A 19,184-nucleotide genomic window follows, 5' to 3' on the forward strand; every position below is an offset into this window, starting at 1 on the left:
TCTTTAAAGTTTACAAACTTTAAAGTATGTGATAAGGGAACAATTTCTTAAGACTCTGTATCTCTGGAGGGGATGGGAGTGATATTCAGGTGAGAAGCTATGTCTGGGAGGGGTATTTATGACATAATACACAAGAAGAAATTACTAGTGTCCTCCAAGGAGGGTAATAGGGTGAAGCTATATTCTAGGGGGTGAAGGAGTGAATGGGTAATTGAATGCACGAAGGAAGTGGGTGTGGATCCTTGATGAGGAGGGTCTGACTCCAGAAGAGGAGAGGAGAAATGGGGTAGTAATCCGCAGTCCAGTGTTACAAAGTGTTTGCACTTACCGAGGCAGGAAACATAAGCTAAAACATCACAGAATACACCACATCTCCACACACCAGTCTAAAGGATTCTCGTCATTTCTGAGTGCCAAATACACACACACACACACATATATACTCATACACGCATATATGTATGTATATATGTATATACATTTTTGTATGTGTGTATACATGTATGTATGTACACACACACACACACACACACACACACACATATATAATACTGACTCCACCCCACCCATTCAAACTTATTTGGTTCCAAATGCATGGCTTCAGCTTAGCCAGTTTTCTTAACAACTTTCAGTGTAAACAGAAAAGCAAAATGTTGAGGCCAAGACATTTCATGTTCAAATCCATAATTTTGAACATTTGTGATTTTCTTTACATAGAACTCAGATTCCATATCCATTCTATCTACTTCTAGAATGGATGCAAAGTATAGATGCCCAGGCACCAAATATGGCACCAAATCATACAAGTGTTTCTAAAGTTCTCAGAAATGCAAGAACCCATCCTTAAGGACTATCTTTCAATCCCTACAGGTACATATATAACATGAGGAACACAAAAAAGGAAAATTCTATTGCATGGAAAGTGCTAATTGGAGATGATGATACCATCACTGTGCATCAAGATACTATCACTGTGTCAGGAGTGTCTATAAGTACCAAGTACAATATCTAATCCTGACAAAGAACTATTGTTATTCCTATTACAAATGATAAAATTATGTCTTGGAGAAGGTAACTACGTAGCTAACAAAGAACAAGAACTTAGAGAGTCAGCTTTGCTACTAATCTAGCTATGTTACTTTGGGAAAGTTTCTTAACATTTCTAAGCCTTACCTTACTCATCTATAAAATGGGTATAATCATACAAACCTTGGAAAGTTAACGTAAGGATTAAGAGTTAAGTAATGTATATCAAGTACCATATAATGTTTGGCAGTAGAAGTTATATTCAATAAACTGCAACCAAATTGATCATTACCAGTACTGTCCAAGGCTGTATAAACCAAAAAGGGACAGAGTGGACTTTTATATTCATATTTGCCCTATTCTAGAACCAACATGAACAACAATACTTACTGAGAATGTACCATGTACAAGCATTACGATGTAAATGCTTTACATGTATTCATACCATCAATGGGAAATGTACTATTATTATCCTCACAATATAGATACTGAAACTGAGATACAAAAATGCCTCATAACTATTAGAAGCTTGACAGGCTTCCTCATTCCTGATTTTAGGTACTTCTGATAAAATATATAATTCCCACCGCCACATTCACTTATTCTCCGTGATGATGTGCCTGCATTTTACAGGCAGCATCATTTTACATACAACATCTCAGATATATTTTTGAAACAGAGGGCATACAAAAAGGGACACTGTTTTGAATTCTGTAAGAAGATAGGAACTATATACACGTAAAGTAATATTATTATTATTACTACTTTGCAAAGACATAAACAAGTTGCATCAGGTTTTTATTGTTCTCAGTAGTCAACTGGGTTCTAGCTGAATCTCACCAGCCTCTGGCTTTTCTTTCGCATTCTGCAAAATTTCAAGATATTTGGACTGCCTGAAACACACCAAGGAATAGTTCCCGAAGCCACATGTGACCTGACCCTCATGGCCAAAGCCCCCAAATGGACACAAGCAGAAAGGTCAACATATTCTATTTCCCCATGGCAAATGGCCTTTGGAAACACTGGTTGTTGTTGTTGTTGTTGTTTTTCCTTTTTATACTTTCACAAATGATCATGATCAACAAGAATGAGATAAAATTGACTGCAGCTGGGGAAAAATGCTGACGTGAGTGGCTAAAAACATCATGTGTAATTTGTAATAAAAGGGTACAGGACCACAATGTAAGTCGAGGCCCACAGACTCAACCCTTCTAAAGTCACATCTCATTAAGCAGCAGCTGGGTTTTCCCAAAACAAGTCCTAGAGGAACAAAATTAGAAGGGTCTCCGTCCTTTAGATGTGCTCTTGAAAAGATCAAGTCGTTGATCTGCTTGGGTTTTTATAGACAGTTGACAGGGCAGACCTGAGTGCATGTTATTCTAAAGGTCAAAGAACTGGCAAAAATGTTTGACTGTTGTCAAACAAGAATGAGCCCCCTTTGAAGTTGGAGGCTTAGATGAGCTGATTCCAAAGTACTCTCTTCAAATGCAGCACAGGCGAGGGTGAAAAATAAAAATGCCGCCCTGTGTAAGCTGAGACGTCTCTTAAGTAACGCAGGGTACACTGCCCTACCCTGCTCTGGTGGCATGCCCTGCCATTGAAATCTGAGTGAAAAGGAACAACACAGGAAGTGGGATGGTGTCAGCAAACAGCCACAATGAACACTCCACTCCCGACATCCTGCAAATGTCCACAAGAAAACCTCCCTCGAAGTCCTTCTGCTTCCAGTTTCATGGGCTCAGTATTTGCTTTGCCCTCTATTTATTTGTGCTCACCTACTAGTCATTCCACCCGGCTCATAGTTTATTTGGTGGATGACTTCTGGCCAAACTTGCTGTCCTGCCACCAAACGCTTGAGTTGTTGCTGTGGTTATCATTCAGGAAGTTGCACTCTGTTGTTATCTGAACCTTCGCTGACTTTCTGTTGAGTAAATCAGACTACTATTCCACCTCATAAATCAGAAACACAACCCCGTGTCCCTCACCCCAGCAGCCCCAGGAGCTGGGGAGCAGAAGTACCAGCAGAATCAAGGGAAGTTCTTGCAGACTCAAATATCACAGAAATGCAATAATTTGTCTTTATTAATAGAAGGTCAAATACCATGTACCTCTGACAGTTGCATCAATATTTTTATAGTCCTTAGGTCCTGACTTGCACCAATGGCCACACACACAAACACACACACACACACACACTGAAGTCTAAATCCTGATATTGTTGAATGGCTTTTAGATACTTTTTTGAAAACAAGGACATTTAAGACATAAAGTATCTAACCTGGTGCCTGGTTTTCTCTGGAATTGGACCTCCCAGAATTCCACTCCCGGGAATACCTGCCACTTTGGGGTACTATGGAGTCCTTGCTGCTTTGCAAAACCTACGACCCATTTCTTAGGACACAGAAGATGCCAGTGAACAGCTCTAGCTCTTACTGCTTCCCTCAACAAAGATACAACTAGTATGGCTTAAATATCATCATTTGCCTCAATAAATCATCATTATCATCATGAAGGAGGTAATATTATCCCCATTTTGCAGATGAAGAAATAGATGTTCAGCAAGGTTACTTCCCTAAAATCACATATGTAAAGAGGCTGAAGGGGGTCCAAGCTCAATTTGAAGTCCAGTGTTTTTTGTTCGTTTGTTTTTGTTTTTCCCTACTGTGTATAAACCAAGAGTCAATGGGGCTGGGGCTACTTCTGGAAAGTGTGATGGCCTAAAACTCTAGTTCCTCCAATCACTGGTTCTGTGACCTACTCTTTCCTGTTATCCTTCCAACTTCTTTACCCTCTAGTTAGGGGCTGAGAGAGCAGGGCTGGATGGAGGGGGTGTTGCATTCCCTAAGGTCCCAGACCCTGAAATCCATCAGCACTGAAAAAAAAAAAAAAAATCATGAAGCTACAAACACTTCACAAATCTTGAACTCTCTCAGGAACTTAGAAAAATATTCAATGAGGCCAGTGATTAGCCTCCCACATAAATGTCACTAAAACCAGGCATACACTGTAATACTCAAAAAGCATGACTCATTTTAGGAAAAGCCAAAAGTATCATCAAAAAACAAGATAACAAGTGTTTCAAGCATGTGGAAAAAGGGCGCCCTTGTGCACTATTGTGAAAGTGAATTGGTGCAGCCACTGTGAAGAACAGCCTGGAGGTCTCTCACAAAGTTAATAGTAATACTACCATATGATCCAGCAATCCTACTTCTGCATATAGATCCAAAGGAAATGAAAACAGGATCTTGAAGAGACATCTGATTGCCCATGCTTATTGCTGCATTCTTCACAATAGCCAAGATACGTAAATAACCTACGTGTCAGTGGATAGAAGAATGATGTGCTGTACATCGGCAATGGAATATTATTCAGCCAAGAGAAAGAAGGAAATCCTGCCATTTTCAACAGAGATGGACCTTGAGGGAATTGTGCTAAATAAGTCAGACAGAAAAAGACAAACACTGTATGATATCACTCATAAGTGGAATCTGGAAAAGTGGAATTCACAGAAATAGAGGAAAGAATGATGGTTGCCAGGGGCTGGAGTCAGGGGAAATGGGAGATATTGGTTAGAGGTTATAAACATCCAGTTATAAGACAAATAGATGAATAAATTCTGGGGAATCTAACATACAGCATGGTGATTATAGCTAAGAACACTGCACCATATACCTGAAAGTTGTTAAGGGACATAAGGGTATCAGTTCAACACAATTCGCACCTTATACTTACACAATGTCACAGGTCAATCAGATCTCAATAAACCTGGGAAAATTTTAAATGTTCTTATTTTCTACCTCCAAGAAAAAAGAGAGGAGAGGGGAGGAAAAGAAAGGGAAAGAAAAGGGGAAAGAGAAAGAAAACCAAAAAAAGAGAGTAATATTCCACAGAAAATTATTTACTCTTGGGCTGTGGTTCTCATCAGGAAGCTCCTGGAAGATCTGTTGAAACACAGATTAGTGGGTCCTGCTCCCCGAGTTTCTAATGCAATAGGTGGAAGGCAACCAGAGAATCTGCATTCCTAATATATTTCCAAGCGATGTTCATGCTGCTGGTCTGAGGATCACACTTTGAGAACCACTAGTTTTAAGATAAATAATCATGAACAAATGAACTCTTTACTTTAGAAAAGCAGGTTTCTGTGAGATTCCCTTAATAATCAGTTAACAAACAATGCTGAGCTAATTAGTAGTAATCAGGGCGGTACACCCTTGTGGTTACAAGCCTGGATTCTAGGGCCAAGGGGCCTGGATTCAAGTCCCAGCTCTGTCCCTCATCAACTGTGTAATCTCAGTCAAGATCCTTGGCCTCTCTGAGCCTCAGTTTTCCTTCCTGTAAAATACGCATGGTAATTAAAGGACCTATAACACATAACACAGGGATACTAGGAGGACTGAAGGGGCTCGTATAAATGAGGTGCTCACAACAGCGCCAGTACATGTTAAATACTCTGTTATTACTGTAAAATACCACTAATGTCATATTATACCTTTTCTACTAGAAGAGGTAATTGTTCTTCTAGAATTATTACTGTGTCAACCCTAGTGTTAGGTCTTGGGATAGAGCCGTAGGCCAAACGTGCAACATCCTGTGCTCATGAAGTTAAAATCTAGAGCAAGAAAGAAAGACACAACTTAACTAGTTGTGTACAAAGTGTCATCTGCTTAAATCAGAGGGCCGAAAGCAGGGACACAAAGGGAAAACTCTACAAAGTCATTCCAAATTGAAGATCAGTCAGACATTAAGAACATTTCTTAAACTGGATGAAAAACCAACAGAAAAACATGATTCTGTGTAATCATACCATACAGCTCTTAGAGAGCAAACGACTATGGCTTTTAAAATAGAAAATTCTTTCCAGTCAATCTCTCCCAAATTTCTTTGTATCTAACATGCATCACATAGTCTCCAAACCATTTCAACAAAGGCCAGATCCCAGGGCCAGAAGGAGGTGGCCCTTTCACTGCAGACCAAACAAGTGGTGGAGACAAGTGCACTTTGAGAGGAACCAGCGTTTCCATCCTTTCTCCCCTGCTAGAAAGTTGGGCCACAGCAAGGGGCATCACTTTGGAGCCATGCAGACCGAGGTTCAGATCCAGCCTCTGCTCCTTAGTGGCTGTGTGATCTTGAACTTGTACCTTGACCTCTCTGAGCCTCGGCTTCCTCATTTGTAAAAATGACACACTATGATGATATAAAAAGAAAAACCCTTTCCAATCAACACCCCCCCCGAATTTCTCTGCACCTAATATGCATCTGCACGCTGCAAAGGTAAACTGTGGTTTCTTCATCCAAAGGGTTCCTAAGCTAGTAGAAGAAAAACATGTGCCCAGAAATAATTACAGTACAACCAGAAAAGTAGTTTCAAAGGGAAAAAACAAAAAACAAAACAAAACAAAAAAAACCTAGAGGAACAATGAAAAGGGAGGGCCTAACTGCCCTGGGGGAGTCTGAAGGGCTCCACAAACAACAGGACATTTAAGACGGGTCCTGAAGGATGAGTAACAGCTCAGCCAGGATAAAAGCAGGCAGATGCCGTTCTGGAGAGGGAACGGTATGTGCAAAAGCAAGAAGACATGAAAGGGCCCCAGGATGTGTGAGACGGCTGACGGGGCTGGAATGTTGGTGTATGATGAACACTGGCAGGAAATAAAGACAGCTCACTTCTCAGTTCTGTGAAAATAGCACCAGTTTTCCAATTAACAAAGTCTATTTGAAGCCGTTTGAAGGATGGCCAAAGACGCTAAGGAGATGGATGCATAACGGGACCGTCTGTGGGCTTTTTAATGTAAGTCTAAAGTTGTCCTTGCACTATCCCCCTCAGAAGGTCAATGTTTTAATGGCAGGCACTGGTATTTGGCACCATCTATGTGGGTCTCAGGTACCAGTAACAAATAACAGCAAGAGCCGCGAGGGCAGCTGACATCTCCCGAGTCCTCAGCACGCTGGCCTATAAGCTCTATCCATGTGAACTCTTTCAATCCCCACAGCAAGCCCATAGAGTACAATGAGGGAAACAACGTGCAAAAGATGTAAGAGACTTGCTCCTGGTCACACGATTAAGTCCCAGGGCTGGCGTGCCACCCCAGAGCCCAAACTCAACGGCTACTTTGAGTTCCCTCCTCCGTGCAAGGTGCTCTCATGTCACTTCCTGGGACAAATCCCCATCTTAAAGGGCCTGAAGCTTTTACATGGGGAACTCAAAGAAAGGAATACAAAATTATGAATATAAAATCAGGTACCATAATGAAGGTTTACAATGAGGAAAAAAAAAAACTAAAATAAGTGGAACCTAGGGCATTTAGATTCCCTTTTCCTGAGATGAGAAATGCCTACACAGAAGTCCTTCCTGACTGCAACCCCTCCCCACCCAGAACATTCTACGACTCCCAACAGCTACCTGCACTCATGGGGCCCATGCAATCCGAGGTCCCCAAAGCTTCAATTTCAATGCATTTCCTTCAGGGGAAGCCCATCTCCACCACTGCCCAAAAGTCTCTTAAATTTTCCCAAACCATTTCGACAAAGCCCAGATCTCAGGGCCAGAGGGAGGGGGGCTTTTCACTGCAAACCAAACAAGTGGTGGAGACAAATGAAGTGTGAGAGGAACCAAGATTTCCATCCTTCTTCCCTTGCTGGAAGGTTGAGCCACAGCAAATGACATCGCTTAGGAGCCATGCAGACCTAGTTTCAGATCCAGCCTCTGCTCCTTCATGGCTGTGTGATGATGAACGTGTCCCCTGTCTTGGTTTCCTCATCTGTTAAAATGATACAAGGATCAAATCGGATAACGGGCATGCTGCCCAGGAATGCCAGCTCCCTTTCCTCTGGGTACACCTTTCTGTGCTTTCTCCCCCTTTTTGCCCAACTCTTGGGATGGGTAGGTCGGTCCTTTGTCTATGCTTTCAGCGTATTCTGTAGAGATCTCCGCTGGAGCACATCATTCTCTTATTCATTCAGCAAGTACCCCCTGGAAGCAAAGATGAACGTGGACATGCAACTGTCCTCAAGAGGCCTGCATCTGGTGAATAAGCAGGGAACCCTTCTCTACCATGACAGAGATGCTCCTTGATGGGCTGGAGCCATGCCTCCTCCTCGGACACGGGGCAGGTCAGACCCAAATGAAAATAATCGAGTCGGCCTCCCACCTCCCCATCTCCCGGCCAGCACTTCACCTCACCCCTCTCTCGGCTCTGCTCTCATCAGGCCCAGCCATGCTGGTCCACACATCCTCTGCATGCCTGGATCAATGAAGTTTGGTTTTACAGGGCACTGGGCCCATTGTTGGCTCTCACCTCAAGAACAAAGAAGAATACTGGCCCTTCCAAGGCAAAACAAAGGCCGACTTCTCCTCCATGGTTCCCTTTTCCTTTATGGGCAACAGTATGCAGACCCCTGGCCCTCCACTGAACTACATTTAAAACAGCTTTTGTGAAGGGTGGACACAGCGGCCATTTTTGTGTATGTGCCTGCCCGCAGCAATGAACTGATTGTAACATGAACAACGTGCACTTCTTCCCACTTCTGACAGAATGGATGACATTGTGCTGAGGGCCAGGGAGGGGGTGGGGGCCTAACGAAAAAAAAAAAAAAAAGAAAAAAAAAAAAAAGCCCTAAGGTTTATTACAAGGAATTCTGATAAAAAGCACTTCGAAGCCTCTTTCCCATCATCAAAAAACCACACTGGGCAAGATCAGAGCTTAACAGCCGACAAAAAAACACATTCAATCCCTGAGATCATTTTCCTGAAATAGAAAACTACATATGTTTCTCAAATTTCATATCAAGCCACTGCAGAGGCCAGACTGCAGGGCTGAACTGGGCCAAAGTCGGGGGGGGGGAGGGGGGGGATGGGATGGGAAAGGGAGTAAACAGAAGAAAACGAGCCCATTCTTCCACATCACCACATTTCTCTAGCACAATCTAAACTTACAAACACCCCCAGTTTCACAGAACTTGTAGTTAGGGTTGCTTATCGGGCAGTCTTTACTTTGTCAAATTAAGACACATTGCCTTGGATTAGCAAGACTCCTTAAATTCAAAATGACTTCATGGTTGGCTCGGAGTTCAGTGTCTCTAGGGCCAGCCGCCAGGAACATATCCACTGCGGAGCCCCGCTCCTCTCCATATGACCTGCCTGACTTTTCCATGGAGACAGCAGAGCAAAATCCCAGGCAGACAGGCTGTCAGTGTTAATTAAAAGTCCAAACACCTCTTTAGAAACTATCTGCAGCTCAATATTTATACAGAGTATAAGACTCCTAACAGGCAGGGCCGGAGAGGGGAGCAGGAGGTTGAGGGCGGAAATAGGTTTGACTGGCATTTGGAACCCATTAATTTTTAAAAGACAGGCTGCCACTCTAGGTAGGACTGAGAGAGGTTCAAAAACGTAACGAAACCAGAAAGATGAATGAGCTGAAGATTGTTTAGAAAGCCCGGGGAGAGTGCTCAGCTTTTGAAAAGAATAATATCTGGGCAATAATGAGAGCTGACACTTTTTAGTGGTGAATGCAGTTTTTGGCACATTTTAACAATGCAGGTTGACAATGTTTCATATTTAACAAAAGGAAAAGCAATCTTCTAAATGACTTGGGAACAAAGGGCTCCCTGACTGCAATTTCTTAATAACATTTAAGAATTCTCTTCAAAGGCCCTTGACTATAATTTAGAGCAAGGAAGAAAAATGAAGAAAACAAGAAAAAAAGAAGGTGTATTTAAAAAATAATAAACTAACTAGAAGAGGTGAAAAAAGAAGACAAGGATACAGCATTCTGACACTAAATTATATCCCAAAGGGTTGAATTTAATGTCAGGCTTTTATAATACTTCTTCCAATAACCTGAGCTTTAAGAAAGAAGTCAAAGGGAGACTTTGGTCGACACCATTACTTTTGGACTCAGAGGTTCAGTCCAGGGAGGGGCTAAATGGATCACCTAATCCAGCCACCACACTCTGCAGACAAACTGAGCACCAAGGGCCCAGGGTTACCTGGCTGGACCAGATATTTCTTCCAAGTTTCAAACCATGCCACCAGGTGTATTTTATGCTATGTGTCCTAAGGCCTCACCATCAAGGCCACAGAGTTCTTACAGTATCCAAGACTGAATATTGACACCGTTAATCAGACTGAAACTCAGAGGCTACCTAGAATCACACAAGTACAGCATATCCAAAAGTTCACAAGAGTTCACCTACAGTGGCAGCCATCCAGGATAGCAAACTGATTTAAGAGGCCACCAAGACCAAAATGTCCTGTCCCTCCCAAGGAAGGCCTTCCAGGGTCAGAGAAAAGAACTCTAAACAATATATGACTTGGATATGGTCCCCTTAAAACCTAACCCCTACTTCACTTAGCAGTTTCACCCTCACAGCAAGAACCTTCCGGGATTCTGTAATAGCACCTGGAAAACGTGATCTCTATTCTTGAGCATTTTTACAGTTTCAAAACATTTTCAGCAGGAGTTCCCTGATAGTTCTGAGGTTTAAGGATCTGGTGTTGTCACTGCTTTGGCTCTGTTTACTGCCGTGACACAGGTTCAATTCCTGGCCTGGGAACATGCCATGGATGCAGTCAAAAATGTTATTTCAGCAAAGAATATACTGTCATACTATTTGTAAATGAGGACTCCCAGCCTGAGATTGCTCCACTTTTACCATATTAAAGAGCAAACAAGACTAGATTCTAAAAGAAATTCAAGGTCTCAGAGAAAACTGGTAAGCAAAGGAAATGCTATATAGCTACTCAGTTGAAAAATTACAGTCCTACTGGCTGTATGACTTTCAAGGGTATGGAACTCACATCTAGATCTATACCAAAGAGCTGAAAAAGACAGATGAATGGATAAAGAAGATGTGGTGTGTGTGTCTATGTGTATATATGTGTGTGTGTGTGCACATATATTTTATAAAATATGTATGCCACAAATGTGGCCCTAAAAAGACAAATATTTTATATATATATATGCACATGATGGAATTATTACACAGCCTAAAATATAATGAAATAATGCCATTTGTAGCAACATAAATGGGCCTAGAAATTATTATACTAAGTGAATAAGCCAGACAAATAAAGACATTTATCACATGATACTGCTTACATGTGGAATCTAAAATATTCTACAAATGGACTTATTTACAAAACAGAAAGAGACCCACAGACAGAAAACAAACTTACGGTTACCAAAGGGGAAAAGGAAGGGGAAGGGATAAATTAGGAGTTTGGGATTAGCCTATATGCACTCCAATATATAAAATAGATAACCAACAAGGACCAACTGTATAACTGTATAGCACAAGGAACTATATTCAGTATTTTCTAATAACCCGTAAGGGAAAAGAATATTATGACTGAATCACTGTGTTATATACCTAAAACTAACAAAACATTGTTAAATTGTTTATATATACATATAAACAATATATTTAATGACCTAGAACAGTGCCTGATACACAGCAAGTTCTCACTAAAAAACAGGATTTTCTTTTTTTTATAAAATTATGGAAACTAGCAAATTCAGAACCACTTAATGAAGGGTGCATATCATATCGATCCAAGGTCACACACTTTTACCTCCTTTGTCCCAAAGGACAAAGGTGGGAATTCTTTTTCTTTTTTTTTTTTTTTTTTGTCTTTTTGCCATTTCTTGGGCTGCTCCCGCGGCATATGGAGGTTCCCGGGCTAGGGGTCTAATCTGAGCTGTAGCTGCCAGCCCAAGCCAGAGCCACAGCAATGCGGGATCCGAGCCACATCTGCGTCCTACACCACAGCTCACGGCAATGCCGGATCGTTAACCCACTGAGCAAAGGCAGGGATCGAACCCACAACCTCATGGATCCTAGTCGGATTCATTAAACACTGTGCCACGACGGGAACTCCAAGGTGGGAATTCTTAACCTTTTCCATCCATATCTGCTTTACCAATGAAAAGTGAAAGAAGACAGCTCAATCTTCCCCAGAGTTTGCCTCAGTGTGGCAGATAAAGAGGGATGGTCACTGACCCCATAGTAAGCATCAGTGTTCATGCAGGGCAGCAGCAGATTCCTAGTCTGTCACTCTGGTACTTCTGATAGGTGTGGATGAGAAGCCACGAACCTGAACAGCTCGTTTTTCCCCTCCCGCCCTGACAGCCTGACATACTCCGTTCTCTCCTGCCCCCCTCTTTTAGCCTCTGAATACTGACAACCAGTGATCTCTTGGCACCTGCTCATTTCTTCATGCCCACAATAGCTCTGAGACCTCGGGTGAAACTTATATTCTGTGACTCATGGAACCCTGATCACATCCACCAAAAGGCAAGACAAAAAACAACCACCCCAAAAAATCCCAAATGGGGGAGAGAGGGTGTCAAACATATTATCTCGTTTCTAAACAGACTGCCATCCACACCCCACGTGCAAGTGAATTTAGCTTCACCGTTACATTTATAACTAAGACTAAAAAAATAAAGACTGCAGGGAAAGAGAAATGGAAGTAGCACTTCCCATGCACTATTCTGTACTACAAACTTGTGCTTCATTTTCTCCATAAAACAAACCCATGTCCTTTTCATCCTCCCTCAACCATAAAAGGAAACTGGGATCAAGAAGGATTAAAGGACTTGCCCAAGTTCATCGAGCTGATAAACAGCAGAGCAAAACTTTGAGCTATGGAGTATTTGCTTCAGCCCTTAACATGAATCTGAATAGTTTAGATAAATGTGTAGCTACCTACTGCTAGACTAGAGGGGAGCCCCTTAGATGCTCTATTAATACGTATGTGAAAAATAAAGTGAATGAGAGAATAAAGTTAGGAAGGAAGGAAATTGAAACCTCTGACTGCTACAAACTATATGCCACCTCCCCTATAACCTCCCCTATGAGCATGGTATGCTCACTGTCCTCTCTGTCACTATCACAGAAGGATCATAAATTAGTATCTGGGATACAAGTCAATGTAATTTACTGAGAAATTACAATTTTGTGATTATATTTTTTCCTGCTCAATATTAACTCTCCCTTTTTTCTTTAGCTGTAAGAGAAACCCAATTTTATTCAAGTATCAACACATCCAACTAAAAGCCTATTTTATTCAGGCTCAACTCTACCTGGGTCTGGGCAAGAATCAATGATATGCAAGCATCAGTATTATGTAGCTCTTCAAAGAAGGTTCTTTAAAGAAGGCTGACTCAGGTGAGTACATCTTTTTATGCAGCTCTCACTTTCCTTCTCCCTGCTACATGGGATGTGGGCTGAAAAACAGAGACTCCAGCAGCCATTTTGGACCATGAGATCATTTTGAGAATGGAAGTCAGGGCTGAAGATAGTGAAGCAAACATGTCAAAACGGCCAGTGTCCTTGACGACTTCATGGGACTGTCATAGTAACCCAAGACTCCATATATCTGGATGTATTTATAGAAGAGAACAAACACTTAGGTGTTCACAGCACTGTAATTTTGAATTTTCTATTATTTCTGTTATCAATCAGTGAAGAGATAAGGATTATGTTTCTTCTGCAGAGAATGAGAGAGAGCACTCTTCTTTCCCAAAAAAGGGTAAAGTAAATCTAATATTTACAGGCCATTTCTCAGCACTATTAAAGAAAATAAGATAATGTGAGAGGATGACTGAATCACTCTTCCTAGAACCTAGAAGAACTGTTTCATACCATTGCTCTGAGAAATCATCCTTCAACACAACCATAAAACAATGAAAATCAAAAGGTTTTTGCATCAGTCAAATCAGAAAAAACTGACTTTTTTCCAGACTTAGAATCCTTATTAAGTTTCAACCAAGTTTTGTTCATAAAATGTTACCTATAGAATGACCTAGATTCAGTCAATTTTACTTTCATTAAATAGATTTTAAACATTAAAACATCAACTCATAAACCACAATGAGAATCCACTTTATAGCTAGATGGCTATAATTTAAAAAAAAAAAGAAAGGAAAAATAGGTGTTGGTGAGGATATAGAGACACTGGAATCTCTCATATTGCTGGTAGGAATGTTAGAGGGTACAGCCACTATGGAAAAGTGCAGGGGGTCCTCAGAAAGCAAACCATAGTGTTACCATGTGACTCAGCAATTCCACTCCTAGACATATACCCACAAGAAGTGAAAGCAGAGACTCAAAGAGATACTTCATAGATCAATATTCATGTGTAAAGCATTACTCACAATAGCCGGAGAGAGAAACAACCCAATTGTCCATCCTGAGTCCACTAACAGATAAATGGAAAAGCAAAATATAGTATATGCCTACAATGGAATGTCACTCAGCCAGGAAAAGGAAGGGGATTTTGACACATGTTACAACATGGATAAATCCTGAAAACATTATCTTAAGTGAAATAAGCCAGACATAAGCTTCTGACTATACAAGGTATCTAGAATAGGCAAATTCATGAAGACAGAAGGTAGATTAGAGGTCAGCAGGAGCTGGGGGAAGGGAGGAACGGGGAGTTGTTGCTTAATGCTTATAGAGTCTGTGTTTGGGGTAACAAATACGTTTTAGAACAAGACTGTGGTGATGGTTGCACAATACCGTGAATGTAGTTAATGCCACTGAATTGTTCACTTAAAAATGGATAAAATGGTGAATTTTGTTATAAATATTTTACTACAATTCATAAAATGCAATCTATGAAAAGCACTGAACTATATACTTTAAATGAGTGACTTGTACAGTATGTATATTCTCTCTGAATAAAGCTGTTTTTGGAGTTCCCATCGTGGCTCAGCAGTAATGAACCAGACTAGTATCCATGAGGACTTGGGTTCAATCCCTGGCCTCCCTCAGTGGGTTAAGGATCCAACATTGCTGAGAGCTGTGGTGTAGGTCACAGACACAGCTCAGATGCCATGTTGCTGTGGCTGTTGTGTAGGCTAGCAACTGCAGCTCAACCCCGAGCCTGGGAACTTCCATTTGCAGTGGATGCGGCTGTAAAAAAGGCAAAAAAAAAAGGTTCTCACCAATATCGAAGAAAACACTGAAATCCAATATAAATATTAGTAATTGACATAAATAGCTAATTGTCATGTAATACTAATAGATACGGTTATTAACATTGACATAAACTTATAAAACAAGTTGTTGATAAATAAGAAAAAAGTTAATTGCATTTAATAATAAAAATGCATGTTAAAATAAGTGATCATTACAAGCCTAAAAACATGACAAAACTGACACAGACATATTATACTGACATGACAGAATATTATACAGGTATCAAAAACATGTTTTCAGATATTTACTGAAATATTACTTCAATGATATATTAAGTAAAAATAAAATTTACAAAGTAGATTTACAATTTAAAAAATGAAACACAGTAGAGTAAGAGTAAAATAATGATAGTATTTTTGAGATACTAAAGATTACATTTGGGAAATGACTACAGATCTGGATCTATAACCTAACCATATACTTTGCCTGACAGATTAGCAAATAACCATAAGAAAAATGACAACACAATAAAAGTCTTTGTAAATCCCGAACATAGAGAACCATGCAAATCCAGACAATAACTGTTATTTTAAAAGGGATTACAGTTCCAAAGAACTTAAATTCATCTCCTAAAGTAGAAAATAGTATATTTGCCAACGACTTACACAGAATTGTACACTGAAGTGGAGGAGAGAAGGGAAAGCAATATATCGTATAAAAAATATAAGGAAAAATAAATTCTAGAAACTCAGCCCTGTTTTCCCATATGCTATAGAAAAAAAAAAATCTCAGCAATTCTAACATATAACTTCTAGAGAAAACTTAACAAACTGTCTCTTGTGCATTAGGAACCTGGTCATCAATTTCTGTTAGTCCAAAGCAATGAAAATAAGTGAATTGAGAATAGACAAATCGTCCGTAAAAAATAATTCAAACATGTATGAAGATAACTCTACCCTTAAGTATAACTCCCTACTCCTTAATGTGGGCTGTGCACGGTGATTTCCTTCTAAAACACACAAGACAGAAAGAGGAAAGGCATAACTTTACAGTGGATAAAACTGAACATCTCAGGCAGATGATCAGGGTCAACATCAACAATGACGTCTTACTGATAGGACGTACCTGTGGTACGACTGATGAGAACGGTACTCAACAGAAAACACATCTACAGACTTCGTTCCCAAAACATACTACCCATGTCTCACCATGAGAAAAACATCAAACTCCATTAGAGGGGCATGCTATACTATACATGCCCAATACTCTGTCAAATTGTCAAGGTCAACAAGAAAGAAAGTTGAGCCACAGTCACGGCCAAGAAGAGACTAAGGAGATATGACTAAATGCATATGGTAACCTGGATGGGCCCTTGGAACAGAAAAAGAAAGTCAGGTTAAAAACTAAAAAAAAATAGCAATTAATATGGAACTCAGTTAATGATATCAACATTGGTTTGTTAATTGTTGATCAATGTATCATACTAACATAAATGTTAATAACAGGGGAAACTGGGTGTCAAGTATATGGGAGCTCTCATACTATGTTTACAACTATTCTGTAGATCTCAAACTCTTTAAAAGCCTATTTGAAATTATAACTGAATTTTTAAAAATTTAATTGATTATGAGACTGATGCGCGGCCTGTTGCACTAAGAGGGCACTGCTATTCAACACAGTACTGGAGGTCCTAGCCACAGCAATCAGACAAACAAAGGAAATAAAAGGCATCCAAATAGGAAGAGAAGAGATAAAACTGTCACTGTAGGCAGATGACATGATACTAGATATAGAAAACCCTAAGGACTCAACCCAAAAACTACTTGAACTGATCAACAAATTCAGCAAAGTAGCAGGATAGATTAACATTCAGAAATCAGTAGCATTTCCATATACTAACAATTAAACTTTAGAAAAGGAATACAAAAACACAATACCTTTTAAAATTGCACCCCAAAAAAATCAAATACCTGGGAATACACCTGACCAAGGAGGCAAAGGACCTATATGCCAAGAACTATAAAGCATTAATCAAGGAAATTAAAGAAGATGTAGGAGTTCCCGTCATGGCGCAGTGGTTAACGAATCCGACTAGGAACCATGAGGTTGCGGGTTCGATCCCTGCCCTTGCTCAGTGGGTTAACGATCCGGCGTTGCCGTGAGCTGTGGTGTAGGTTGCAGACGTGGCTCGGATCCTGTGTTGCTGTGGCTCTGGCGTAGGCTGGTGGCTACAGCTCCGATTGGACCCCTAGCCTGGGAACCTCCATATGCCGCGGGAGCAGCCCAAGAAATAGCAAAAAAACAAAAAAAAAAAACAAACAAAAAAAAAGAAGATGTAAAGAACTAGAAAGATATTCCATGCTCCTGGGTGGGAAAAATTAATATTGTAAAAATGGCCATACTACCCAAAGCAATCTACACATTCAATGCAATCCCTATCAAATTACCCATGACATTTTTCACAGAACTAGAACAAACAATCCAAAAATTTATATGCAACCACAAAAGACTCAGAATTGCCGAAGCAATCCTGAGGAACAAAAACCAAGCAGGAGGCATCGCTCTCCCAGACCTCAAGCAATATTACAAAGCCACAGTCATCAAGACGTGTGGTACTGGTACCAAAACAGACATACAGACCAATGGAACAAAATAGAGAACTCAGAAATAAACCCAGACACCTATGGTCAATTAATCTTTGACAAAGGAGGCAAGAACATAACATGGGGAAAAGACATCTATTCAGCAAAAATTGCTGAGAAACCTGGACAGCTGCATGCAAATGAATGAAACTAGAACATACCCTCACACCATGCACGAAAATAAACTCAAAATGGCTGAAATATTTAAATATAAGACAAGACACCATCAAATTCCTGGAAGAGAACATAGGCAAAATATTCTCTGACATCAACCTTACAAATGCTTTCTCAGGTCAGTGTGCCAAAGCAACAGAAATAAAAGCAAAAATAAACCAATGGGACCTAATCAAACCAACAAGCTTTTGCACAACAAAGGAAACTAGAAAGAAAAAAAGACAACTTACAGAATGGGAGAAAATAGTTTCAAGTGATGCAAATGACAAGAACTTAATCTCTAGAACATACAAACAACTTACATAACTCAACAGCGAAAAAGCCAACAACACAATTGAAAAATTGGCAAAGGACCTGAAGAGATATTTCTCCAAGGAAGATATACAGATGGCCAACAAGCATTTGAAACAATGCTTTACATCACTGATTATTAAAGAAATGCAAATCAAAACTACCATGAGATACCACTTCACACCAGTCAGAATGGCCATCATTAATAAGTCCACAAGTAACAAATGCTGGAGGGGGTATGGGGAAAACAGAACCGTCCTGCACTGTTGGTGGGAATGTAGGCTGGTACAACCACTATGGAGATCAGAATGGAGGTATCTTAGAAAACTATACATAGAACTACCATATGACCCAGCAATCCCACTCTTGGGCATATATCTGGACAAAACTTTCCTTAAAAAAGACACATGCATCCACATGTTCATGGCAGGTTTAATCACAACAGCCAAGACATGGAATCAACCCAAATGTCCACAGATAGATGATTGCATTAGGAAGATGTGGTATATACACACAATGGAATACTATTCAGGAATAAAAGAAAACAAAACCATGCCATTTGCAGCAACATGGATGGAACCAGAGACTCTCATCCTGAGTGAAGTAAGTCAGAGAAAGACAAATACCATATGATATCACTTATATATGGAATCTAATATATGGCACAAAGGAACCTTTCCACAGAAAAGAAAATCATGGACTTGGAGGATAGACTTGTGGTTGCCAAGGGGGAGGGAGTGGGAGGGACTGGGAGCTTGGGGTAAATAGATGCAGAATGTTGCCTTTGGGATGCATTAGCAATGGGATCCTGCTGTGTAGCACTGGGAACTGTGTCTAGTCACTTATGATGAAACACGTAATGTGAGAAAAAAGAATGTATACATGCATGTGTAACTGGGTCACCAGGCTGTACAGTAGAAAAAATATATATATAAATAAAAAAAATTAATTGAAGCAGAGCTAATTTACAATGGTGTGTTAGTTTCAGGTGTTCAGCAAAGTGATATATATTTTTTCAGATTATTTTCCCTTATAGATTATTACAAAATATTGAGTATAGTTCCATGTGCTATACAGTAGGTCCTTGTTGGTTATCTATTTCATATATAGTAGTATGTATTT

General features: G+C 40.2%; 1 protein-coding gene and 1 long non-coding RNA gene across 46 annotated transcripts in view; one reads left to right on the top strand and one right to left on the bottom strand.

The window, feature by feature from the left end:
• Positions 1-19,184, bottom strand: part of FGGY (FGGY carbohydrate kinase domain containing) — a 459,774-nt gene that overhangs the window by 363,346 nt on the left and 77,244 nt on the right. The window contains exon 1 of one of the 45 annotated variants that reach the window (XM_084964951.1): positions 8,322-8,443. The exons of the other annotated variants lie outside the window; for them this stretch is intronic. Coding sequence (XP_084821077.1) covers positions 8,322-8,383 — 62 coding nt within the window. The 5' untranslated portion in view covers positions 8,384-8,443. Of the gene's footprint in view, positions 1-8,321; positions 8,444-19,184 lie in introns of those variants that run through there. 45 annotated transcript variants of the gene reach the window in all.
• LOC146402931 (uncharacterized) lies at positions 11,633-17,929 on the top strand. Its single transcript, XR_014808153.1, has 2 exons — positions 11,633-17,006; positions 17,289-17,929. It is a non-coding gene; the product is annotated as an uncharacterized LOC146402931 (long non-coding RNA).

The sequence above is a fragment of the Sus scrofa genome, chromosome 6 (genome assembly GCF_054392235.1).
Source record: "Sus scrofa isolate SSC_HxYL_T2T_F1_AM1 chromosome 6, Sscrofa_HxYL_maternal_Yorkshire_Landrace_v2.0, whole genome shotgun sequence".
Lineage (NCBI taxonomy): Eukaryota > Metazoa > Chordata > Mammalia > Artiodactyla > Suidae > Sus > Sus scrofa.